At 38.7% G+C, this 26122-nt stretch overlaps 2 protein-coding genes across 11 annotated transcripts in view; one reads left to right on the plus strand and one right to left on the minus strand.

The window, feature by feature from the left end:
• Positions 1-6386: 6386 nt before the first annotated feature.
• On the plus strand, positions 6387-24899 carry GLRX2 (glutaredoxin 2). 6 transcript variants are annotated; one of them, XR_014254383.1, is made up of 7 exons: positions 6387-6565; positions 8038-8101; positions 11271-11447; positions 12880-12991; positions 13369-13441; positions 24517-24563; positions 24681-24899. XR_014254383.1 is itself a non-coding variant. In XM_082428070.1 (6 exons), exons 1-5 carry the CDS (start codon positions 6465-6467, stop codon positions 13386-13388), a joined length of 474 nt encoding a protein of 157 aa, XP_082284196.1. In that variant the 5' UTR covers positions 6387-6464; the 3' UTR covers positions 13389-13409; positions 24681-24899. The 6 variants fall into 6 exon arrangements, 3 of the variants coding, with proteins under 3 accessions (XP_082284196.1, XP_082284195.1, XP_082284194.1); XR_014254384.1 differs by having other exon boundaries at positions 24523-24563; XR_014254385.1 differs by lacking the exon at positions 24517-24563.
• RO60 (Ro60, Y RNA binding protein) overlaps positions 16532-26122 on the minus strand; it is a 28928-nt gene continuing 19337 nt past the window's right edge. For all 5 annotated transcript variants that reach the window (XM_082426898.1, XM_082426901.1, XM_082426899.1 and 2 more), the window contains 4 exons: positions 25898-26014; positions 25093-25206; positions 24663-24809; positions 16532-23176 (listed from right to left, as the gene is read on the minus strand). In XM_082426898.1, the coding sequence (XP_082283024.1) occupies positions 23024-23176; positions 24663-24809; positions 25093-25206; positions 25898-26014 (531 nt within the window). In that variant the 3' untranslated portion in view covers positions 16532-23023. The remainder of the gene's footprint in view (positions 23177-24662; positions 24810-25092; positions 25207-25897; positions 26015-26122) is intronic.

Raw genomic sequence — 26122 nt, forward strand, 5'->3', positions numbered from 1 at the left:
CTATATGTAAATCACTCAAATGCAGTATCTGACACATCAGTAAATGTGAGTTATTTTCCGCTCTTCAAAGTGCTGTTTGCTAACCTCCTTAGCACCCTGGAGAGTGTCAGGCATATTGATCTCTGTTGCTCAGTGGAGGGTTGGAGGGAAGACAACGGTAGCCTTCTACAGGCTCCAGGTCCCTTCCTTCTAGCTCAGACCAGCAGCACTGCTGGGAAATTCTCTGTGCGCCTTCACCTTCCCCTTTACCTTCTTTCTTCTCCTTCCTTTCACCTCAGTTGTCTGGATCACCTGGTCCTGCTCCATCCACAACTTCATAGTCAATCTCTTTGTCAGTCACCTCTAATCTGATTTCTGCTACTACCACGACCATTCATGAGAATTTGTCCCTTGAAAGGTAACAATATCTTTCCTTTTGCAAATCAAAGAATCTGTGTAAGTTCTCACTCCTTCACTAATGTCCTTTTTTGCTACTATTGACTCTGCCCTCTCTTTAGAAAACTTTTTCCCTCCATAATTCTGCCTACATTGTCTTGTGTGGATTCCCAGAAAGGATAAAAGATACAATTCAAGGAAAAAGAAAAGGGTTACAAAAGCCTCTCTATGTTCTTTGCCTCTTGTTTGCAGAAAAGCTGAAGTCTCCCAGGCTTCCCAAGGTCACAAAGGAGAAGGCTCGAGCAGTTAATGTCCTAATGATTAGGACAACAGAGTCATAGATTCGGTGTCTGATGCACATTCTGAGTTGTTTTACAAGTACTATAACTCCCACCAGAGGACATGACATAAGCTGCTCCAACTTGAGCAGTACTGAATCTATGGCTAGCACAATTCCAAGAACTGGCCTCAGGAGCATGGGATTAAAATTATTGCTCATAATAATCTGTATCTTTGTGGGCATCAAAATAATTGTAGCTTTCTCTGCCCATATATGTAAGCTGGCAACTTAAATTGTCAGCAAAGAGATGCTACAGACCAATGTTGACATCTTCCACTTGAGAAAATGGTGCCCTATGTCAGCATGAAGAAGTTACAGAAGATGGACCTTTGCCCCTAATCCCATAGAAATGCAATGATGTTTGACAGTGGGGAATTGAAAGCGGCTCTTCTGCCCCTTTCCTGTTTGCCCATTTCTGTTCCTCTCTAACCTTCAAAGAACCTAATTATAAGAATGAGATCACTAGGCAGTTTAACCTAACTCCTGACTTATGCTCTCCTGAAGCACACCATGCCTTGCCTAACCTGTCAATTCTTTTCCTGGATAAAAAGAAGTAAGAATGAAGAATTAAATAATTAAAGAATGATTAGCTCTCTCCCCACAAAGGCCTCCTAAGGAATCCCGCAGGCAGATCATGTGGGCAAGATAACATCTGAAAAGAGAGTCAGCCAGTCTGCATGCAGAGGAGAATGATGCAGTACCCAACCTCCTGCCTTGATGATTCACTGAGATTCTTTCCCCCATTTTTCCCTTTAAAAACTGTCATGACTGAGCAGAATCTTCGGAGTTGGTCTCTGGACACGAGTCCACCTTCTCCCCAGATTTCTGGCTTTTCTAATTAAAGCACCTTTCCTTTCTACTGACACTTGCCTCTCGGATTATTGACTTTTGAGCAGCGAGCAGCTGAACCTGAGTTCAGTAACAATACAAGTTCAGCCTCCTCTTAAGGAAAGAAATAGGACAGGGCAAAGCAATAGTGACCTCTATGGAGATAGAGAGAAAAGACAAAATTTCAGAATGCAAAGGTTAGGAAACATCTATCACAAAATGCTGTTTGTTCAACACCAGATGGCAATCAGAGGTATTAATTTGTCCAGTGCAAGGCTTATAGACTACCCAAGATCTTTTTTTTTTTTCAGTTGAGGTATGGCTGATTTACAATATTATGAAAGTTTCAGGTGTACAATGTAGTGATTCACAATTTTTAATGTTATACTCCATTTATAGTTACTATAAAATATTAGTTATATTCCCTGTGTTGTACAACATATCCTTATAGCTTATCTATTTATACATAGTAGTTTGTACCTCTTATCCTCAACCCCTATCTTGCCCCTCCCAGCTTCCCTCTCCCCACTGGTAACCACAACTTTGGTCCTCTATATCTGTGAGGCCACCCAAGATTTTAAAAAACAATTTGCTCACACTTCAAAAGAAAATATTTTTGTTCTTGTCATTCCCAGTCTATTGACCCAGAGACTTAAGAACACACATATTAGGGATTTAGAAATGATATAGAACTCAAGAAGTGCTTGACAAAAAATAAAAGCTAAATAAATATTTTCATTAGAGCCCACTGGATGCTAATTCTTCAGCAAACTGAAGTGGTAGAGGTACCACATTCTTTAACAAAAGTTTCCCTAATCCATGATATAACTTTCATTTCCTTCATAAGTATGTCCAGGGCATACTTGGTTAAGGAATTCCAAGTCTTCCATATAGCTATAAAATACTCCCTATCTGGTTTTCTTTCCCCTGTTCTCTGGGCTCAGAGCATTTAAATATCTTTCAGTTTGACACTTAAAAATTCTGAATAAATCTTGACATAATTCTTTCCCATCTTACTATGCTGGTGGATATTCTAATCTACCTATCCAAGGTATTTTCTTATTCATCTCATTCTTGAATTAGGAACCTGAACTATATGCCTTCTGAGTATAAGAACTTAAATAACATTTGACATCCCCATTCATTATGGCTTATCCCTGGGTTCTTCCAAAAAGATCACATAGGTCCTTGTGATATCAAAAATATATATATATATTTGGCTTTTGTCCTCGGTTTGATTCCTGGCACAGAGCCCCTAAAACTCTTGGAATTTCCTGAGTGATTGAAGGGTTTTTGTTATTCATAACAAGTCCCTTCCCCTCATAACTGAGTTTATGTTAATGAATTTATTCTTGATGTCCCATATTTAGTTTCAAGGGAGGGGCTCGCTGGGCTTAAAAGTTGGATTTTCAATGCCCCCTGCCCCTCCCCCCAAACACACATCTCAATGGAAGGGACAAGTTTGAGTCCCACCAAGTCAGTGATCCAATCGGCCACGCCCATGCAATGGAACTTTGATACCAACTCCGGAATGACAAGATTTCGGGGAGCTTCCGGGCTGGTAAACAGGTTGATTTGCTGGAAGGGTGGTGCTCCTGGCGAGAGTGTTGGACTTCTGCACCCAACCTTCCCCCAGCCGCTCCCCAGGCATCGCTTCTATTGACCTGTTCCTGGTTTGTATCCTTCATAATAAAACTGTTTTTTGTAAGTACAGTGCTTTCCTGCATTTCGTTTGTTTGTTTGTTTAGTCAATTATTGAACTTGAGGTGAGGTCGTAGTAACACCCAAATTTGAAGCTGGCCAGGCAGAAGTGTGGGCAGCCTGGACACCCCCTTTTGGCTGGTGTCTGAAGTGGAAGCAGTCTTGTAAGACTGAGCCCTTGATGTTTGAGGCCTGTGCCACCTCCGCGCAGTTAGTGCCAGAATTAGATTGAAATGTAGAACACCCAGGTGATGTCAGAGCATTGGAAAACTGGTGTTGTTTGAAAAAGCAGAGAGTCCTTATCAAGCTTTCCTGTGAAATAATAATGTGTTGTACTTTTTGTACTTGTTGAATGAGAAACTCTATAATGCCCAAAAGCTTACAATGAATCTCAGTCATGGTTTTAAACTAATGTGGTTTTAATTTAGAGTTGCAGTCTATTTGGGAGAAAAACACAAGGGGGAGACATTGTTCAGGCTACGACAATGCATGGGCACACATGTTTGTTTTTACCTTTTCAAATGGGAGTACTTAACAGTGATGTCAAAGTAAAAATATGACACATCTTTGTGAACCATGAACTATACACCGTTTACAACTTTACGGCGTTCAAAAATTTGTTGAAAAGGTAGAGTGTTATCTCCTATGGGGCAGGAACCTTGTCTGTATCGTGTGTCCAGAACAGAGGCTGACCAAATAAAGGATGAAGTAATACAGGAAAACAAATCCAGAAAATGACTATAATGCAAAATTCACAGGATTTTAACAAAATACACAAGACTTCAGTGAAATATCAGGCTTTCTCTAGGCTGTGTTAGGTTGAAAAACGGTCCTTCCCCCCAAAATATGGAGGTCAAATCCCTGCAACCTGTGAATATTACCTTATTTGGAAAACTGAACCTGCAGATGTAATTTCATGAAGGACCTAGAGATGAAATCATCCTGGATTTTCCAGCTGGGCCCTAAACCTAATCACAAGTGTCCTTATCAGAGAAGGAGACGTGAAGAAGGAGCCAGAGACTGAAGTGATGTGGCCACAGCCAAGGAACACCTGGAGCACCAGAAGGTGGAAGAGGAAGGACATGAATTCCCCTTTATAGTTGCCTCTAGAAGGAACACAGTGCTGCCAGATTTTGGACTTTTAGCCTCCAGAACTGTGAGAGAATAGATTTCTGTCCTTTGAGTCTGTGGGAATTTGCTACAACAGCCCTAAGACAACGAATACAATAGCTGATCCTCCAGGGCTCACAATCACGCTCTTTTTAAAGTTTCTTTGGAGGAAGCATTTCCCAAGGTTCCTAGATGTCTAAGGTACACAGGTTGGACCCACTCTAGAGGACCTCCTGAAGGGCCTTTCAAGTAGAAGATCTCACCGTTTACTGATCTGAGCGACTTGCAACGCTAGGAAGTGGAAAACCCTGCTCTTGATGTCAAACACACTGTGTGAGCTTTAACTGACAATTTAAAGAATAAAAAACGAGTTTGAAAGAACATTCAAAGATGTGTCAATTCTTTTAATTGATACCATGTCGAATCTTGAAAAAAAATTGTAGAACTCCTAAGGCTGTATTTACCAATATATTCTTGATCTACCTATACTGGCCATCCCCCATTATGTTCACACATAAATGAACAGCCCACTTCTTCATGTATCATTGCAGACATCACAATTATGACCAAGAATCATCACTTCTGTAGCTACCCAAAGAAGTACAAAGCAGTTGAAGATGATGAATATATCATGCTTAATTCAGGCATAACACTTTTTGTCTGAAGTACTCTCATTTGGGAACCCCTTTTTAAAAATCTGTCCAGTGAATTCTGTGCTTAACATAGGCCATCTATACTATATTCAAATTAAATTGTGACGTGATTGTTTCACCTCACAATACACAAGTGGAGACAATAAGGTAAAATTCTACAACAAAACAAAAAAAAAATACAGTAAATTTCCTAAAAAGCTGTCTTTTGATTAAAAAAAACCAAAAACACAAAACCTCACAACATTGTAGATAACAACATATCTTCATTTTTAAATTTAATTTTGGATTTATGGAGAATGACTTTACACCTTTTGGGGTATTTGTTTTTGCAACCAATTTTCATCCTTTTATGAAGTAATGAAACATGGCCCACTTGAAAGTAGGGAAAGAACTCTCAGAACTAAATCTTAAATTTAGCTAATTGAGCATGAAGGATCAAAAAAGGTCTGAATTTTTCTAATAATTGTTTAGAATTTTAAACATACCATTTGACCTTTGACCTTAACAAATAGATTTCAACGTCGTCAGTAAATAAAGGCCGACCCGCCTCTTCTTATACAGCCACGCACAAAGGGCTACTATTACCGTGACTGAGTGACACAATCCTGTCATTAGCAGCACTCAAAGCCATAGGGAAAACTCCTGGGCTATTTTAAGTTTTATTTTCTAATTTTATTTTGAAAACACAATCTTTGTTTTCTTTGGAATGAACGTTCTACATTGGATGGCTTTTTTTCTAAAATCCAATATTCCCATGATTTATATGAGTTCTCGATCAACGGCCTAATTTTGAGATGACATCTTTAGGCTCTGATTTCACCAACACAAAAACCTGTCCGATAGGAAGTTGCGCTGACGCTGCCTTCCTATGTAAACATCCCAGGCACTCTGATTCCGTGTCGGACACTCATTATTTTTCTTCTCCGTTTTGTCAGAATGTTGACCACAATCCCCAGGAACTGCCTCCACGTGCCTGTGAGACTTCATGAGCGTCCCTAACCCTAAAAGGAACAGGTGCGGGGCTTGGATGAACCCTTGAGACACGCAGGTGAGGCCTCGGCTAGGACTCCGACAGCTGTTCCCAAGTGGGCGGGGACTCGCGGGACCCAGCTTTTCGGCTGCCGGGACAGGGAGAACTCGCGGGCCGCACAGAGAGACCGGCGCCGGCGTGGGCAGCCCGGAGGGGCGTGGCCGGCCGGTGGGGGCGGGGCGGGCTAGCGGGGGCCGGGCCGGTGGGCGGAGGAGGGTTCTGCGAGGGCGGGGAGGGGGCGGGGCCGTCGAACGAGGGTGGAACCGGCGGGAGGAGGCGGGGCTGGTTAGAGGGGCAGGGCCGGCGGATGGCGGCGCCGGCAGCCCGGCGGGGCGGGGCGGGGCGGGGCGGGGCCGGCGGGCGGGGGCGGGCTCTCACGGGTCGCGGTCGCCGGCGCGTCTACTCGCGGTGGCCCAGCGCCACGGCCATGTACCGGCGCCGCGCAGCACTGGTGGGGACGCGGTTTGTCCGGAGCGGGAGCAGGTCGGCGGACCGGCTCGAGGGGGCAGCGGGCGTTTCGGCCTCTGGGTAAGGGGCGCCGCGACCACCACCGGCCGGGCGTGGCGCAGAGGCCTCGCGGGGGTCTGGACCTAGCGGTGGGCGGGGCGGCTCTTCCCGGGTGCCGGGTGGGCCCTGAGTCGATGCAGGTGCCGAGGCCCCTCGGAGGGCTGGGGGCCCAGGAAGGGCGGGGAGGGAATATTCCCTAAGCGCTCAGGTCGACTTAAGGATCACGTGACTTCCAGGTTGCAAATACCTGAGTCTTGTTCGCTTGGATCCCCCCACCCCCTCGGTTGCTAGGTAAAATACAAGATGCTCTAATAAATTGGTATTTCAAATAAACATCGAATAATGGTTTGGTTTAAGTATATACCAAATATTGCACGGGACATACGTAGGCTAAACAGTTTATACGCTGTTTACCTGAAATTTCAATTTAACCGAGCGATCTTCATTCTTATTTGCTAAATCTGGCAACCCTGCGGCAGGAAGTGAAGTGGCGCTTTCTACCAAATCGCCAAGTCTTTGAGGATAGGACGGTTGCCTACTCATGCTGAAGTCGTCCTTGGCTCGAGCGAGGACGGTGAATACCCGCGGCTCCCAGGCCTGCGGTGCGAGACCCACTGCCCAGACGGATGCTCTGCCCACCTCACTCCTGCGCGGCTGGTCGGGGCTGTCCTGTCCGCTCGCCTATCTCTGCATCCATCCGTCTGTCTGGGAGTTTCTTCCTAATTCCTTGATCTGGTAACTCCTACCAGTTTTGCAAGACTCCAGGAACTCTTGATTAACCTTCTATGCTAAACTAGAGAACCCCTCCGGAAGGTGCCAATCACATAGTGTAACTGTTTGACAGGTCTTTGAGGCTCTTTGTGTTTTTCCAGTGATACGTATCCCTGGGGCATTTCGCCTGTTTAGCACATAGTAGGTGCTCCATAAATGTGGCATGGCTAGTGGCTACTTCATCAATGAAACGTTTATTGAACACTTGCTGCTTTCTCGACTAGAATTGGAGAAAAGTGCCTTCCAGAAGCTTTCTCTTTTCTTTGGCAGAGAAGAGAATGATGTTTCAGAATGCACCTCTCACCTCCTCTCTTAGTACCCAAGAAAGCATTGTCTTATGAAAGTTCTACTGGAATTCCTGCTTCCAGAGTAGATGCAAATAGTAGATGGTTTAGGGATGATAATTAAATGCTGGAATTGAGATGAAAAGGACGTGTTTTCTTAGTTGATAAGACAAATAGATTTCTGTGTTATTCCACCCCTGCACCCCTTAACCTCCTTTTTCTGTTCTGGAGGCTAGTTAGAGAAGCACACAGGCCCTTTTGATATTAGTAAACAAGTACTTTGAAAACTGATATTTTGTACTGATATTAAGTAAAACTTTTTTCTCTTTCATAAGTTTGGATATATATTAGCATATCGGGTTTTCTTCAAATGGATCTCATCTGATATGTTGCCTTTAATGTTTAATAAACTGCACTGCCTTTTAAAATTCCTTTTAGGATGGGGACCAGCACATCGTCATCTTTGGGGAACACAGCAACTACTCCCATGAATCAGATCCAAGTGAGTGATGTGGGACATGTAGGAAAAAACTTTCCTTGGTGGAAAAAGAATTGTCTTACACATTTAATATGCTTATTCTGTATCCAAACCTGACATAGTCCAGCAAATGAATTACTAAGTTATTATATATTTTAAAATCTGCTATCAAAATCATGCATGTGACAAAGAAGTTCTAGATCATTTTGTTAGTCAGAATTTATGAGATTTATTCTTTCTTTTGTTTTTTTTGACCATGCTGCATTGCTTGTGGGATCTTAGTTCCCCGACCAGGGATCGAACCTGTGCCCCCTGCAGTGGAAGTGCGGAGTCCTAACCACTGGACCGCCAGGGAATTCCCTATGAGATTTTTTTTTTTTTTTTAATTTTTTCTTTCATTTATTTATTTGTCTTTGGCTGCGCTGGGTCCTCGCTTCTGCGTGAGGGCTCTCTCCAGTTGCGGCAGGCGGGGGGCCACTCCTCATCGCGGTGCGCGGGCCTCTCACTATCGGCCTCTCTTGTTGCGGAGCACAGGCTCCAGACGCGCAGGCTCAGCAGCTGTGGCTCACGGGCTCAGTCGCTCCGCGGCATGCGGGATCCTCCCAGACCAGGGCTCGAACCCGTGTCCCCTGCACCGGCAGGCAGACTCTCAACCACTGCGCCACCAGGGAAGCCCCTCCCTATGAGATTTATTCTTAATGGAGCCTTCGCTTCCCTAAGCTGGGTCTATGACGTTGGCTGCTCTTACCATCTCACCCAACTCAGGTCTACTGTTGATACCAGTCAGGCTGCCCTTACCCAGGGGTAGTGTTTGGTTCTGGTCTGGGAAGCTGTTTCCCTAATACAGAACCAAGTTTGCAGTAGTTACTCTATGACCGATCCTCTCAAGGATACTGTGCACTGCTGTGTTCTCTTGTCTTTCTCTTGCTTGCACTGCGAAGCCCAGTTAAGTCTGCCTCAGAAAATTCCTCTTGTGTGTATGTTTTTCTTCCCTTGTAGCCTCCAGGACTTACTCATTTGTCTGCTCCTCGCCACCGAACACCACTTCGCACAAACATTTTTGCCTTTGATTTATTTGGCTACAGAAGTATCCACCCGCAGCCACTGAATGTAACAGTAATGTTGGAGACCTATAGTGAGGGATTGCCTCTTTTAAAATAAGAATACAAAACCATGGTGGGGGTGGGGGACTTCCCTGGCGGTCCAGTGGTTAAGACTCTGCACTTCCACTGCCGGGGGGGGGGGGGGGCATGGGTTCGATCCCTGGTCGTGGAACTAAGATCCTGCATACCGCGTGACCCGGTCCAAAAAAAAAGAATACAAAACCATGAACTGTTTTAGCAAGGACGAGGTTGAGAAAAGGTGAGAAGGAAGGTTCAAGAAACTTGGACACTGTCACCTTGAGTTTCGGCTCACTTTGGAATCTCTCCATCAGTGTTTGTACTACGTCTCGGCCGCCAGGTTGCTCCTCTCTCTCTGAATTATGGTCCATGTGTCTCTAACCCGAGGCAGCACAGTGAGGAAGGAGCACTGGCTTTGGTGTTGGGACAGGTTGGGTGGAATCCCATCCAGTATTGTGGACTTCCCAACCTCAGTTTTCTCATCTGTAAAATGGATTCAGTAGTACATCTCTGGTGTGTCTGGCTCTCCCCGAGATAGACTTCTGTAGTAAACATTATGAGTGAGCAGGAGAGAAAGCATAAAAAGAGACCAATCTGCAGACACCTAGACACTGACCTAGAACCCTTCTGACACCCAAGGGCAGATATAACTTCTGACACACTTTGCCTGGGTGCTCCACTTTCTAATTTTTGGTCTTCTTGAAGGTGCTGCTTATAACCCACATTAGGATAGCCTAGGCAGATGCCTAGGTGCCAGACATGCCCATTCAGAAACTCTTGAAGTACCTGGGCATTGATATGTTTAGGAACACAAAGCTCAACAAATTTCACAGGTGACGCAGATGCATAGCAGAGTCTCAGGGTCTTTGTGATAAAAGCCTGGAGAGTAGCTTCCAAACCTGGCTGATATCATTAGAATCATCTGGAAAGGTTTTTCAAAAATAGCTTCTGACCTCTGCCTCAAGCCCATTGAATCAGTCTTTCTGGAAGTAGCATTTCCAGGAACAACGCTGTGGGAAGACCTTATCAAAACAGTAATGACTTTTTTTGTTTTGTTTTTTTTACTATAAAGATACACAAGAAGGAGTGGAAGTTGAGGGGTAGGGGAAGCTGTTGTTTACATCTGGATCAGTGAAAGCCTTACATTTTAAAGAGAAATCATACATCATTTCTCACCACTGAACGTTTAGGAAATGGTGATCATTTTGTAAAGTATAAAAATATCGAATCACCATGCTCTACATTACATGAGACTAATATGATAGTGTAAATCAGTTATATTCCAGTTTTAAAAATAGCAAAGAAGGGAATTCCCTGGCGGTCCAGGGGTTAGGTTAGGACTCCACACTTCCACTGCAGAGGGCACGGGTTTGATCCCTGGTGGGGGATATAAGATTCTGCAAGCTGCACGGTGCAGCCAAAAAAAAAAAAAAAAAAAAAAAAGCAAAGAATGGTTAAGATGGTAAAAAAAAAAAAATAGTAATAATAAATTGAGGAAAAAAAAGTTAAGGAAGGTAAGGAGTTAACTCCTGAACACCTTCTGAATATTTAAGAAGCAGTATAGCAGAGATTAACTACCTGGGCTGTGGCATCAGACTTGCCTGGGTTCAAATCCCAGCTCGCCCACTTATCGGCTGAGGACCAGGGGTAAGTTATTTCCCCTCCTCTGTACCTCAGTTTCCTCATCCGTAAAGTGGTCAGTTTCCTCATCTGTAAAGTGGAGATGATGATAGCACCTATCTCAAGATTGTAGTGAGGTTTAAGTGAGCTAGTAAAGATAAAGTGTTGAGAATTGTGTTGGCACACAGAAGTGTCTGCTGTATATGAATTGGCTGTGATTAGTGGTGTTATTATTCTTTGCCAACACTTTCCACCTGTCACATCCTTTTTTTCCTAATAATGTTTCTTTGCCCTCAATCTACGGATGAGAAAACAGATTGATGGCAACTGAGTTTGAGCCCTGAATTGTGAGACTCCAAATTCCATACCCTTTCTACTGTATCATGATTCCTTTCTGAAAGATAATGTCTAGAATTCAAATGATTTTTTTGTTCTGGTTTGTTTTCCTACAGGAAACCATTTCTAATAATTGCGTGGTGATTTTCTCCAAAACTTCTTGTTCTTACTGTACGATGGCAAAAAAACTTTTCCACGACATGAATGTAAACTATAAAGTGGTGGAATTGGACATGCTTGAACATGGAAGCCAGTTTCAAGACGCTCTTCACAAAATGACCGGTGAAAGAACTGTGAGTACATCCACTGTGGTGCTTTGCCCCGAAGTGGGGACTGAGCTGGGTCACCTCGGGCCTGTGCCCTCATGTTGGGAAAAGTGAGCCAGACATACTCTGAGAATCTTAATTGATACAGAAATGGCAGATCTGGAAACCAGACTCATAGACTAGGAAACAGCAGAGTTCATTTGCTTTATTTTTATTTTTGCCGTGTGTGTGTGTGTGTGTGTGTGTGTGTGTGTGTGTGTGTGTGTGTGTGTGTGTGTGTGTGTGTGTGTGTGTGTGTGTGAGATGGGAGGGGTAATGATGGTGTTGTCGTGAGTGCTGGTCTACCAATCTTTGAGGTCCTCCTGGGGCTTTTTCAAGATGAAAGCATCCTTCCTTCCTCCCTTGAATGGTGAAGACCAAGGTTTGGTCTTCATGTTCTGTGCGAATAGGAGTGTTTTCGGGCTCCATGTTTTTAGATTCTTGCAATCTGTGGATTTTCCCATAATATGCATTATCAGAAAAACACCCTGGCGGTCCAGTGGTTAGGACTCCATGCTTCCACCACAGGGGGCACAGGTTTGATCCCTGGTCAGGGGAACTAAGATCCTGCATGCTGCGTGGCACGGCCAAAAAAAAAACCCCAAACACCCCGGCAACCCAAAACAAACAAACAAACAAAAGAAAAATAGATAATATTGCCATTTTCCTTCTTGTTTATATGTGCCTGGAAGGAGTTGATAGTGTACTCTTCCTCTTTAGTAAACAATGGTAAGAAAGAACCACTTAAACATTATTAATAATTAGAGATTGCTTTATTTTGCCTTTTAAAAATTTTTTTTATTTTTTTATTTTTTAAAATTTATTTATTTTATTTTATTTATGGCTGTGTTAGGGTCTTCGTTTCTGTGCGAGGGCTTTCTCTAGTTGCGGCAAGTGGGGGCCACTCTTCATCACAGTGCGCGGGCCTCTCACTATCACGGCCTCTCTTGTTGCAGAGCACAGGCTCCAGATGCACAGGCTCAGTAATTGTGGCTCACGGGCCTACTTGCTCCGCGGCATGTGGGATCTTCCCAGACCAGGACTCGAACCCGTGTCCCCTGCATTGGCAGGCAGATTCTCAACCACTGCGCCACCAGGGAAAATCCTATTTTGCCTTTTATATGCCATAGCGATGAGGAGGAGGGGGCTGAGAGTTAGATTGTCCTGGATTTAAATCCCAGCTGTGTCATTTACTATCACTGTGATCTTGGGCAAGTTCCTGTGCCTCCTCTTCCTCCAAAATAAGGCTAAAAATAATACCTACCTGAAGGGTTGTAAAGTTTAAATAGGTAATTAGTCAGAGAGCTTCGTGTATGTCTGGCCCATAAAAGTACTCACAGTGGAATATGTATTAGCATTGTGTGAATGGCCTTATACTTCTGACACCAAGGTGCCATCTAATCTTTTGTTTATCCAACAGGTGCCAAGAATATTTGTCAATGGAACTTTTATTGGCGGTGCAACTGACACTCACAGGCTTCACAAAGAAGGGAAATTGCTTCCACTAGTTCACCAGTGTTATCTAAAAAAAAGTAAGAGGAAAGAATTTTAGTGATGTAGGTGCTCATAACTTTGCTAATAAAATGTCACTATACATTTAAAGTGATAATGCCTGATAATGCCTTTTAAATATTCGAGGGTATTTTAAATATATGAATTATCTTCATGAAAAAGTTGTAAAAATAGTGAACAATAAATCACGCTGGAAACCGCTTCTTATTTGCCAATTCTTGAGTAAAATGGATGATATTTAAAACTGAAGGAGTAGAGTTGTATCTAAAGATAAGGAAAGAATGTGTTTTATTCGGAATTTATAGATGAATTTTACAACCAAGAGCTAGAAAGTAAGCATTTGGGACTCTTTATTCTGTATTGTATTCAGAAGGAGTTAATGCCTTTTCTTTTCTAGCTTTCAGTGGTGAGCGCTGATGGGTGCCTTCTCTGCAAAATGTAAGGCTCTCACTGATGCAGTTGTGAATTCGGTAGGGATATCCTTGTACTGTATTGTGACAAGCCTTCACACTTTGTGCTTCTAGAGTAAAAGAAGTATATTAAATTTGTAGGATGGAATGAAATTCATTTTAGAAAAACCACATTATTCATCTGATGATTTAGTAGTTCTAGAGGATAAAACGGCACCTCTGGGCAGAAATTAAGAGGAGGAAGATTTCAGCGTTGTATGAGGATGAACTGCTGAAACAGTTCAGAAATATACTTGAGTTATAGTGTGAGGTGGAGAGTTCTGCTTTCCAGACGGTGTTGGAAGCTGTTGGAAATGTTCCATAGGGGATCCAGGTATTGGATGGGAGATTAAACTGAATGTTCCTAAAGTAATTTCTGATGTAGATATTCTTCGCTTCTGTGACTGGGAATTCTCGCTGATCCCACAGAGTCACACGGGGCAGATTACCAGACGCTGGGAAGAGAAAAGTCTTCCTTAGAGGTGGGAGGAAGATGGACTTTAAGAGAAGCGGTGAGCGTCTGCTTTCTGGTCAAGATGGATCAGAGAATCTGGGATAGTCCCGCAGAAGACAGCTGGTGGCTTTTTTTGCCATTTGCCCTCAATGATGCTTCCTACATGGTCTATTAAGCTGTCGTTAGACCTTGATAAAGCAAGAATTTGGACTGTTTCATTCTCATGTGATAAGTTATAGCTGGAATGGAACAGTGGAGTCATTCCTTTAGCCCTTTATTTTGCATTATGTCATGATGCAAAATTCTTGCATGCTTGCTATGTTGTAAACTCTTTGTTAGAGAGTAGAGGAAATCTATTACCTCGTGTGATATTGTGATTTATATTAAATATATATTTGGTCTTCATGCCATTCCTAGCACACAGCTGAAACCCATGGAATTTCCTGTGAGAAGAGCTATTAAATTGTCTTTGGTTATGTTAATGAGGTGTTTTTTGGAAAGCCCCTGAGGATGGAGGCTGGTTGCCTGGGGAAGCTTGTGATTAGAAGGTTGGAAATATCAGCCCCACCTCCGACCTCTGGGGAGGGGAGAAGGGCTGGAGGTTGCGTTCAATCATCAATGGCTAATCAATCCTGCCTGTGTAATGAAACCTCTGTAAAAACCCAAAAGGACAGGATTTGTGAAGCTCCCTGGTTGGTGAAAACGTGGAGATTGGGGGAGAACGAAGTGCCCAGAGAGGACACGGAAGCTCTCCCCTTTCCCCATACTTTGCTCTATACTTCTCCTACAACTGGCTGTTCCTGAGTTAGAGGCTTTTATCGTAAACTGGAAATCCAGAAAGTAAAATGTTCTGAGTTCTGTGAGCTGCTCTAGCAAACTAATCAAACCCAAGGAAGGGAGGGGGAGGGTTGGTGGAATCCCATCTATATCTGGTTGGGAGAAGCACAGGTGACAACCTGGACTTGAGATTGGCATCTGAAGTGAGGGCTGGAGGGGACAGTCTTGTGGGTCTGAGCAGCTGCCCCCATGACATGCCAATCCTGGCTGACCGAGGATTTAACTAGTTGTGCAGGGGCTAGTTACAAAGCCGAGGATTAACAGGAAGAGATTTCGATAGGGGACTGTAACAGATTCTCAGTGGAAAAACTCATATAATTGGTGCTGGGGATGAGGGTTTCAGCATAAATTTTGGGGAGACACATTCAGTCCATGACACCATAAATTACAGCTAGATAAAAGTATATATATATAAAAAAAGTATAATATAAATCTAAGGCAAAACTAGGTATGAGGGGTTTCAGCAGCTCTGTTTTCTTTCCAAAACCATAGGCTAGAAAGAAAATCAGGACCAGTTTAAGAAAAAGTAATGATACCGTTTTTTTTTTTTTGGTCCTCTATTTTTAATGTTAAGATCTGAAAGACATACTGTTTAATATTTTAAAAATGGGCCATTTGTTTTCTCACTTTATCACTAATCAACTTACACATAAATTGCCAAAATATTTAATTGGGAAGCTGAAAAGCTGTTGAGAAAAAAAGGGGTCATTTGTTAAATATATCTGGATTTTATTCACTAATATTTTAAAAAATACCATTTGAACATATTTTTTAAAGGCAAGTTTTCTTGATAAGGTTTAAAATAAAGTTTTTTTAAGTTTAGTTTTCTTCATCTATGAGGAAATGTATACAGTTGACCCCTAGAACAACACAGGGGTTAGGGGCTCCAAACCCCACCTTGAAAATCCAAGTACAATTTATAGTCAGCCCTCTGCATCCAAGGTTCTGCATGCCCAGATTCAGCCGACCGCTGTTCAAGGGTCCACTGTAGTTTGTGATCTTCCTTTCTCCATACAACTGTTCACTGTCATCTTTAAATGGAGAACTATAAAATCGATCAAACATTCAAAGTTTTGGTGGGTATATTCATATGTAACTTGTTCTCACTCTTCTTCATAACCTACAGCTCAGATCTTAGAACTTTTAATATGAAAGTTTTATGGGAATTCAGAGAAAAGAAATTTCTGCAAATTGGCACTTAAAATATTTTTATTTGCATAGTTGACTTTTGGTGTTAACTTTTCCCAAAGGCAACTTTTATTTTCTTATTTTTAAAATTTTTTATTGAAGTATAGTTGATTTACAATGTTGGATTAGTTTCAGGTATACAGCAAAGTGATTCAGTTACAGATATATATATCCATTCTTTTTCAGATCCTTTTCCCTTATAGGTTATTACAAAGTATTGAGTATAGTTCCCTATGCTATACAGTAGTAGGTCCTTGTTGGTTATTTTATATATAGTAGTGTGTATATGTTAATCCCAAACTCCTAATTTATCCCTCTCCCACTCCCAAAGGCAACTTTGAATTTTATTTTCACAAAAGAATCCTGTTTTAAACTCTTTAAGAATATGCACTTTTATTAAATCCAGTCGTTTTGATCCTATAATATCCATTGGAAAAGAATCCCCAACCACATATTTTAAATAATTAAATAATAGTTATATACAAGTAGAGGCATTTTAAGACCAATATTAATGGTCAAACCTTAATTTCATCTTATTTAAATATTATAAGATTGCTAAGAGCCTTACATTTTATAAGGCATATAATAACCTTAAAATTCTTCTTTAAAGAAATGGAAAGACAATTACTTGATGATGTGCATAGAGTTTATTTGGTACATCTATCAATTTTTACAATAATACAAGTGACCAGAAACAGTTCACATTGTGCCCACCTGCACTCCATGTCTAAAATGATTTATCCAGTATGGGGTTTTGCAGGGCTAGAAAGGAGAGTCCAGATTTCACAGTATCGGTGAAAACTGTTTTGTCATGAAATAAATTTCATACATTAGTATTTCATCCATTTTCGATCAGAAAACAGCAAAATTACATTGCTAGGTATGTCATTTACAGTGAAAACTTGGAAGACTCAACAAAGTATCAGTGAGTTGATCAACAACAACAGACCTAGGAAACCTCCTGCCCCTCCTTTCAGTGTCCTTTTCCTTTGAAATGGAACTTGTTATAAATTGAACTTTATATACTTTTAAGCACCAGCTTGACAATTTAAAGTTTTCTCTCATTTTTATAAAATATTCCTGCTTTGAAAGGCAAAGTGAATGTAAAAATGTGAATGTAATTAAACATCACTGGCCTGGATACTTTTTATTGCAATAGTCGCAGTGTCTTACAACTGTATTCACTTCTTTGAATGAATTTGCTGGTAGGCTTGAAACAAAATATTTGCCTTTTGTCTTGAAAAATTCCCTTAAAAAATTAATCATTTTTGGAACTGTACAACTATATTTTTCATTCAGAGTGTTTAAATATGCAACTTGGTCCTTGGAGATCAGTTAGAGTCCAGCTTCCTGGATAATTTGTTATACAAAACAATAAAAAACCTTAAACTACCACAAAATATTACTGATGTTAACAGTCATGTATGTAGAACACATCAGTGTCCCTAGATTATCCTGTTAATGAGTGCTTAAACAGCTAATGTACAATCAGGTTTTAAAACTTAATAATTAAATTTCCATTCTTTATGTAAAAGAGAAAGCTGTAAAAGACCTTTCGAGTTCTATACTTCAGAAACACTGACACTATTAAGGCATTACTTAATGAACAGACCCTATGCAAAGTATGTATGCCTGTGTTGGAGAGCTAGTCATATTTTAAGGCAGTCAGAAGGCTCATTTTTTTCACTTTAAGGCTCTTGCATACTTAAATTTTATTCTATGCAGGCATTAGTCTGTATAATTTAAATATTTATTGAGTGGTCAAATATGGAAATCAAAGCCTTTATATAAAGCAAATGGACAGTTTAGAACTAGATTATAACACCTCTTCCCCATTCAATTTTTTTAAAAAAGATGATTTCATATATCTCATCTCTTGGAGAATTTCTTCATTATCAGAAGCTGGCAATAAAAGGAAGAAAATTGAACTCAAATGCATTACAAGTTATGTCTAGTCACACCATACCGAATTGTAAGCAGTCCATCTTTAGAATAATAGTGAACAAAAACACTTTTTCTTGGTTACTATTCATTAATTGTATAATATGTTTAATTTGGCTATCTATGGATTCTAAACAGTTTACATTGCAAATAAAGCCTAATAAGTAATTTAAACAGAAGTTTCAATACAATGATTATATTGATATAATATTCCATCAATTATGTGGTAATGATATATAGCAAGACTTTAACCTCATTTACTACACTTAACAATCCAAGTATTCATTAAGTGAAGCCAGTGAAGTGTAGCTAACTTACTATTTCTTTTGTTCAAGAACAGATTCTGATAACTTCTAAAAGCAGAGAAATTTAAATATATTTTAAAATGAAGTATATCATCACTTGTGTTCATAAAATTAATATGACACATGGTGGTGCCAAATTAAATAGAAGCAAAGAGGAAACTCTCCTTAGGCTCAGAAACATCTTTTATATCTTTTCATTGTATTTACAAAATTAATTCTCATTGAAAATAATCACCTTAATTTTAGTAACTGAATTTTGCAACATAACTCCTAAGTTTATGTTTCTTTCTACCAATTTCCTATATAATTTGGTATTTTCAGGGTTTAGGAAAATGTCATTTATTATAATTCTATTCAGACAGTAAGTTTGACTAAATTATTAGTTTTCTACATGAAAAATATTACCATATGATTTTTAAATTAACTTCATAATAATTTTTCAAAAGCAAATAAAAACACTCACCAATTAAAAAAATGTTGAATGTGGATACATGTCATTTACAAGACCTTTTATGCTACAAGCCATGTATATATAAGCTCTGTGAAGTATTTGGTAGACAAAGATTTTTTGGGTAGTCTTTATAATTATGGAAATATGAGCACTGAGACATGCTATTTTCTGAAAGAGTATTCACTTAATTATTTTTCAAAGAGTGCTTTTTCTAAGAGCTAGGTACATCTATAATTGCAAACAAAGGCTGAATAACTGATCCTATACCAAGGCCACAAAATTTCTGCAAACATCTAATATAAAAGGTATGCAGTATAACTTGATTTGGGGAGAGAATTTATCAATTCAATTATTGTTCCAGGAGAACTGCCCATTATTAATTTGAAAACAATATGACCTTAAAATCTATATGGAACAAAAAAGCAATCTGCAAGATGTATCCCAAACCTAAATACAGGTGACTTTCCTGTCATTTATTTTATTACTCAGGAAGAGCAGGACTAGAAAAACAAACAGAAGACCAAAATGTCAGAAGAAAGGAATTTTAAAAGAAAAAAAAAAAAAGGTATAGAAGGAATCTTCCAACAAATAAGGGACTACGGAGCAAGTAACTGGGATATATACTAAATTAAATGCATACAGTAAATACAACTAATGAAATAGTTTAACTTATCTTTTTTCTAATTCTCCCTTGTGCACGTTTACATTGAAGCTATCTGACATTTCTCTAGAGGGGATATAGCCTTAACGAATCACCCAAGTCTGTGGTATACAAGACTAGAATTTTTCATTTGTGATTACTAACTGTAAGGGACTCACCGAGAGATCTGTGGGTATATCATCTTTAGGTCAAATTGAAATAAGTCCAATAAGTGATCACAATCATTTCCCTTTAATTATTGTTTAGATGTAGCTTTACTGTGCTTCTGAAGATGTTTCTTACTTAACTGTCAGATCCTCAAATTTATTCAGAAATTCTATCTTAAATTTCCAAAATAATTTTCAATTGTTTTGCAGAAAAAAATCCTGATTAACTGATATTCTATCGCTTGTAGATTTACCTGTTATTTTAAAAGATTAAGCAAATGTTTGTAACACCATCTTCTCATTTAGAGTATGAGTTAGTTTTTCTTGATCTATCTAATGGAATATATTCCTTCTTTCTCTTATCAGAGAATAGTGACTTCTTTAGTCATTACCTTTACTGTTAAAATTTTTCTTCCACATTTTTCCATTCAGAACAGGAGTGTTTAAAAAAACTATTGAGCCTACTGAGCTGTTTTCCTAAAACATTTTATCTTTCAAAACATATATCCTATTAAAAGTGTTTTTAATTTTTTAAAAAAGTTCTAATTTCTTTGCAAGCCTTCTTCCCAATTTCAAGTTTTATACAGATATAAAATCATTGATTCTTCTATGATCCAAGCATCAGATATGTTACTTTTTAAAGATAGCAAAATTGAATCACATAGGTTAAATTGGTTGTCTCCAGTCACACAGTAAGTTAGATAAAGCAAAAGAGGTTCCAGAAGGGTATAACGCTAAATCCCATTCACTAGTGTCTTCCTCACCAATATTTCCTAAAATGATTACTAAACTAAATAATACATAAGTGTTAATAAGTGGAATCTCCAAGAAATTTCAACTAACAGGGATAGGGTAGGATCATAAGATTAGTTTTTGTTTTACTAATTACAACTATATCCTGAAAATATTTACATATTTTCTAGGAAATAAAGTTTACTTTTCTTAGGATTGTTTTTTAGAAGCAACGTTTTCCTAATCAGCAGTAATGCTAGAATTAATTCAGAAAATAAAACTTCTTTATCACTTGAGTACATTTTATTCATAATGAGGTAAAGTTTTTTTATTCTATATGACTATGTTATATAGCAATACAGGTTATTAAGACATTAATTGTGCTTGAGGGTTACTATGAACTACAGAAGTATACATGTTCACAAGTTCTGTTTTTCTACTCCTAAAGCAATCGTGTATATACATTATTTCCTAATACCTAAAAAGATAAAAGTCTTGAATAATTCTATTTTATCACCTACTCTTGTAAGTCAATGTCTTCCCATTTTGTGGGGAAATGAACACTGGAATGGGAATGAAGAGACCAAGGTTTCTAGATCTACTAGATCTAGGGCTCCAAAGTCACACTCTCTCAGACCATGGATCCCTAACCTAACTCAAACAGTTACCTTTTAAATTTCTAAGGTTTCTTCCAGCTCTAAAGCTCCAAGAGTTGAAAATAAAGCTACCTTCAGTGGTGGCTTTTAGTTTTTTCTTTCTCAAATCTTACCATTTAATAGACTTATCTATGTGACTTCAGAAAAGTCACATCTAATCTTACTTCTCTGATGGATTTAATATTAGTTCCTGAACATATCTGTCTAAAAACAATATAGAAATAGTGTTTAACTGAAGGAAATAAACGTTTATACTACATTCCACTTAACATTTCTATTAGGAATAAAAAGTTAGATCATGTTATAATTTTTAATTTAAGAAGATTTTGGGTTTACTTACAGAATTCAAGTACTATTACAAAATTCTGTTAGGTTCTTTAAACTTTAAATTCAATCTGAACATAATATTTTAATGTATCAAAAGTAGCTAACATGTCAAATCCAATGCCTGACAGAGGATAAAAAAGATATCAGAAGCCATGTATTTTTTGGGGGGGGGGGGGTAGTGGTGCTACTAGCTTTGCTGACAAAAAAATCAGGTAAATCATAATATTTACAAATTGCCACCAGTGGCCTTGAAGGAAGAGCTACATATCAGACAAGGCCAGCATTAATATATCAAATAAGTTTGAAAGGAACATTGTCTTGTTACTCCCAGAGCCCAAATTTCTCATGAAACAGAAGAAAATATACGAATTCTAACATTACTTAAGTCTCCCTGCCACCCAAAACATAAAACCTCTAACCCCCAAGCACGTGAAAGTATAATTTACATTTACTAGTTTGACTTTTCATATAATATTGAGAAGGGCTTTATAAATCCCCAGTAAATCTTTAAATACATTTAAAGAACAATACATAAAAACTGAAGTTTTATGTGCACATTATCTTAGACAGCCATGATATAATTATGAGCAAATATACTGGCAGTTCAACAGGTTAAACCTCCCCACAAGGAAGGGATACTTGCTCAAGAAAATAATGCACTTTATAATGAATAGGAAGTTTAATATACACAAATAAAATAGAAAAAATTAATTTCTTACAGACTGATTAGTGATAATATGCCACACAAAAACTGCCTTTCAAACCTGAAAGACCTTACTTTATTATTTTTTTATACTATCAAAAAAGAATGTTTTGTCACAAATGAATAATGGACAAAGCCACAGATGAATAATGGACGAGAGAGGAGGCCACTAACACGTTTACGATTAGAAATATCTAAAACCCATTTACAATTGGCTAAAAAAATAGATAAAAGTAATTAAAACAATATTTTTAAAGTAAGGAAAAAGCTAATCTGGCTATGTTTGAGATTTTAATTGTCATACTTTCAGATTATGAATGGGGGGAGTTAAAGGCTTGAAACATCTGTTTTCATTTAAGAGAATGAAAAAAAAAGTGTGCCTACATGTGGCTATGTTGTTATAAGCCAGAGGAAACTGTCAAGTCATGCCCCTCACTCACAGCAATAAACAAAAGCAAACCAAAATAGACTTCCTCAGCTGACACAAACTTCAGCTCTCTTCTCAGGGGTTTCCCTTATGTTTCTGGTTAATGGTAACAATTCTACAAGTGTAAATTAAACCACAGAAACAAAATATCTTTTTCACTGACTGAGAAAGCTGCTATTTATGTGACTGTAGAAAACTGTTAAAGGAATTTCTAAAACTCATTCATAATCAAATGTCTTTGTTTTTTTTGTTTGTTTTTTTAACCCCCTTGGTATAAAAGTTTACAAATGAGTTTCATATTCCATCACAGTTACATGGTCCAGTGCATTTCAGAATATTTGGACATTATCAAAGTTGTCCTTTACCAATGAAAACATTTAAGAAAACTTTAGGCATTTCTCAAATAAGTGACATGATATGGAACTACTTACACTTTTGGCTCTCTCTTCTTTTAAGTACAAATGTGATTATTCATCAAAGCAAAACTCTTTGACTATTTTACAGTCTCTCATCAAGAAGTTCTCTATTAGATAGAGGGGGGCTACAGTGTATTCTGAAGCTATTTCCCAAGAGCTAGTTTAGTAGACAGAAAGAACTTTGGGCTCATCTTATTGTTCCTTCCTTTTTTTTTTTTGGTAAGGTAAACTTTCCATTATGCACATACTATACCATCATCCTACTGTCTTTCATTGGATTAAGATTAGCTGGGAAGTAGCGGTGTATTAGCGAGATCACTGATGGCAATGGACCTCTTAGACTGTGCTGGTGCTTATGATTAAATCATATCTAATGTGAAACTTCGAATCACGTCCAGAGCTCCTGTGTCAAAGCCACACATATCCAACATGCCTCTATCATCTGGGTCTGCAATGGTAAAACCATTTGATGTCATTCCACAAACAATCAACTTAGCTGGAATATCCATATTCTGTAGGAAAAGATCAAAAATATTTTAAAAATAGTATGTAAGCAAAAGCAAATTTTAACCTAAAATTAAAACACTTTAAATTCTATCACAGCTTTTCATTACAAAGCCAATTTGTTTTTCCTCCATAAAATCTGTCAATATTCTGGGGCCAGACTATGTGATCTTCAGAAGAATAGAAGGTTAATAAACGTGTCAACAACCTGCCTGAAATTCCTGCTTCTTTGTTCAATAGTTATTACTCATTTTACAGGCATAGAACACATTCCTGAGCGGCATAGGGACTGTGTACTTATGAAACTAGTCAGGATATTCAGGGGCACGACATTTTTACCAACAAGTCAAACCCTGGGGCAGTATGTAAGGATATATATATAAGGAAACAGTTCCCTGGGGTTATCGATTTTTGGTTTATGACTTTGCTATGTATAACATATACGTCACATGTAATAACCTGTTCTCTACAGCTATGATTTCAGGCTAGAATAATTGAGTTTTTGAGAAAAACCAACAATCACTGAGTGTGCACTATGTCAGACACCATGAGCTCTTTAGGCAATTTATCTAATGTAATTGTTATAACAACCCTAAAAGCTAAGTAGTACTTTTAACTACCATGGCACATATCACAGTAGTGATATACTACTATGACATGTATCAGTTAAATATTGATAATTCACTTGGATCCACAGTTAGTATAACGAGAAAGGCCCAGGACTCAGACCCAGGCTGTCTTGACTCCGAATTCCGTTCTCTCACTTGTTCTCAAACGTAAGCATACATTAGAATCCCACAGTCCCACCCCAGAGTTCCTGATTTAGCAGGTCTCCCATGGGGCCCAGGAATATTCATTTCTAGCAAGGTGCCAGGTGACGCTAAGGCTGCTAGTAGGGAAATCACACTTTGAGAACCACTGCTCTTCATCAAGCTCTATTTCCACTTCCGGTCACGCTCGCCACAATTCAAGTGCTCCACAGCCCGCGTGACTGGTGGATTTCACACTGGATAGTGCATATATAGAACAATTCCATCATTTCAGAAAGCTCAACTAGAGAGCACTGATTAGAACACAGAAAGACCCAGAAAGCTTAAAACACAGATTACAGCTTTGCTTTAGGTTTATGTAATCCTTAGCAAAACTCAGAAATGATGCTTTAATTTTTCAAGGAGCACACTGAATCATTAAAAATTTACAGTTAAGGTAAAACAATTTTGATTATTATTGAAAATACTGTTTGCAAAGGATAGTAAAATGTATGGAACTGGAACTGGTTGAAATAAATTATATATGTGTAGGCAGTACTTCTTTATTTCCAGAACTGATGTTATATTCCTATACAAAGGTACAGAACTACTGAGTCCAGAACTGGCGTAACATTCCTATACAAAGGTACAGAACTACCTTCAGTATCATTTTTTGAAAAACATAGTGAATGTTTGAGAACTGAATCTTATTTGGGGTGAGAAAGAATATTAGAACTTATCTTACCTTTCGATATTCCCTCAGAGCAACGGCAGGATGGACATGTCCAGCAAACGTCTCGTTATCAGTGAATACTATGAAGACGTCGGCAGCTGTATTTGTGTTTTGAGCCCAGATCATTGGAAGAGAGCAATCAGTTCCACCTGCTGGGATCTAACTCGGAAAAAAAACATGGATAAGAATACAAGAAAATGCCCTCATTTCCGTACTGACATGTCTGAAATAATTAAATACTTAAAAATACTATTTTATAGGTTATTTTGTTTAGACCCAATATATAGGCTTTCCCAAAGCTTGTAAATATATTTCTGATTCTGTGTTCATGAGAAAGTTGTGATGAAACAATTTGTTCTCACAAATTTATTAATATCAGGAATAACATCAATAAATTTTTATATAATACATGTTAAATAAACTTAATAAAACAGTTTCTTACCTGGCTCATAGCCATTAAAACCTGTTGTAAGGTCATATCTGTAGTCACTGGACATGGTACCATTTCATCTGAAAAAGCAACTATATAAGAATCTTTTTCTGTTCGTGTGACAACCTGAAAAATTCAATGGTAGTAATTTTCAGTAGATTTGGGGGAAACAAATACAGTATCTTGAAGTTCATCTTTAAAAGAAAATACCCTATGATGCTTACTTTTATTTCTAAACTTATATTACTGTGTTTGGAAACTACACAGTAACAGTGGTATAACTTTCAAAGTACTTTCACAAACTCTTATAAAGAAACTGGTTTTCACAACAATCCTTTGAAGCAAATAGAGTATACATTATTCTTCTCATTTTATTAAATAAGGAATAAACCTACAGAAGAGAAGCTAAGAAGCTCGCCTATGGTTCATTTACTTGTTATTCAGCGACAGAGTCAGGTTAGGACAAGTCTCCTGACTGTTATTATTAGTTCCTGATCTTTTAATGTCTATATTCATTAATAGTTTCTCTAAGCATTATCTATTTCCTTAAAAATACTGGTAATATTTAATCTGTTGTTGTAAAATTAAAATTTCTACTCTGACTTTTCTTTAGACATGCTTTTTCAATATACCTACAATATTGTATATACCTAAGTATAAAAGTATATACAAGTACACTCAAGTATGTATATAATACTTAAAGCTTTGCTTAAAACAAATGAAAACATAATTCTTGATCATATCCAACTTTATAGTGTTGCCCCAGGGTAAACATTTTTAGGGTGGCAAAATCCTAAATTGTCTTAGGTGTTCTCACCATGCACATTGCTGCGGCTACTGTGCTAGCGTTGAGTACACTACCCAAAACTCTTTGGTTCATAGAAGCACTGACATCAATTGCCAGTAAGAAACGCTTTCCAGCTGGCTCAACTGTCTAAAGAGAAAACAAAACCAAACAATCATTAAAAGCAATCAAAGAAATTATAAGTAGATTAAATTTCTAACGAATCATATTTACTTAATTTTCATTCAAAAGACTAAG

This window comes from Balaenoptera physalus (genome assembly GCF_965194825.1).
Source record: "Balaenoptera physalus genome assembly, chromosome: 1".
NCBI lineage: Eukaryota > Metazoa > Chordata > Mammalia > Artiodactyla > Balaenopteridae > Balaenoptera > Balaenoptera physalus.

Bases quoted from the DNA above. Each gene is read 5' to 3' on its own strand.
- GLRX2 (XM_082428068.1), top strand. From the start codon at position 6,465: ATGTACCGGCGCCGCGCAGCACTGGTGGGGACGCGGTTTGTCCGGAGC. The intron at 11,448-12,879 runs GTGAGTACATCC...TTTATCCAACAG, and splicing joins AAATGACCGGTGAAAGAACT to GTGCCAAGAATATTTGTCAA. The intron at 12,992-24,680 runs GTAAGAGGAAAG...ATATTCCCTCAG, and splicing joins CCAGTGTTATCTAAAAAAAA to AGCAACGGCAGGATGGACAT.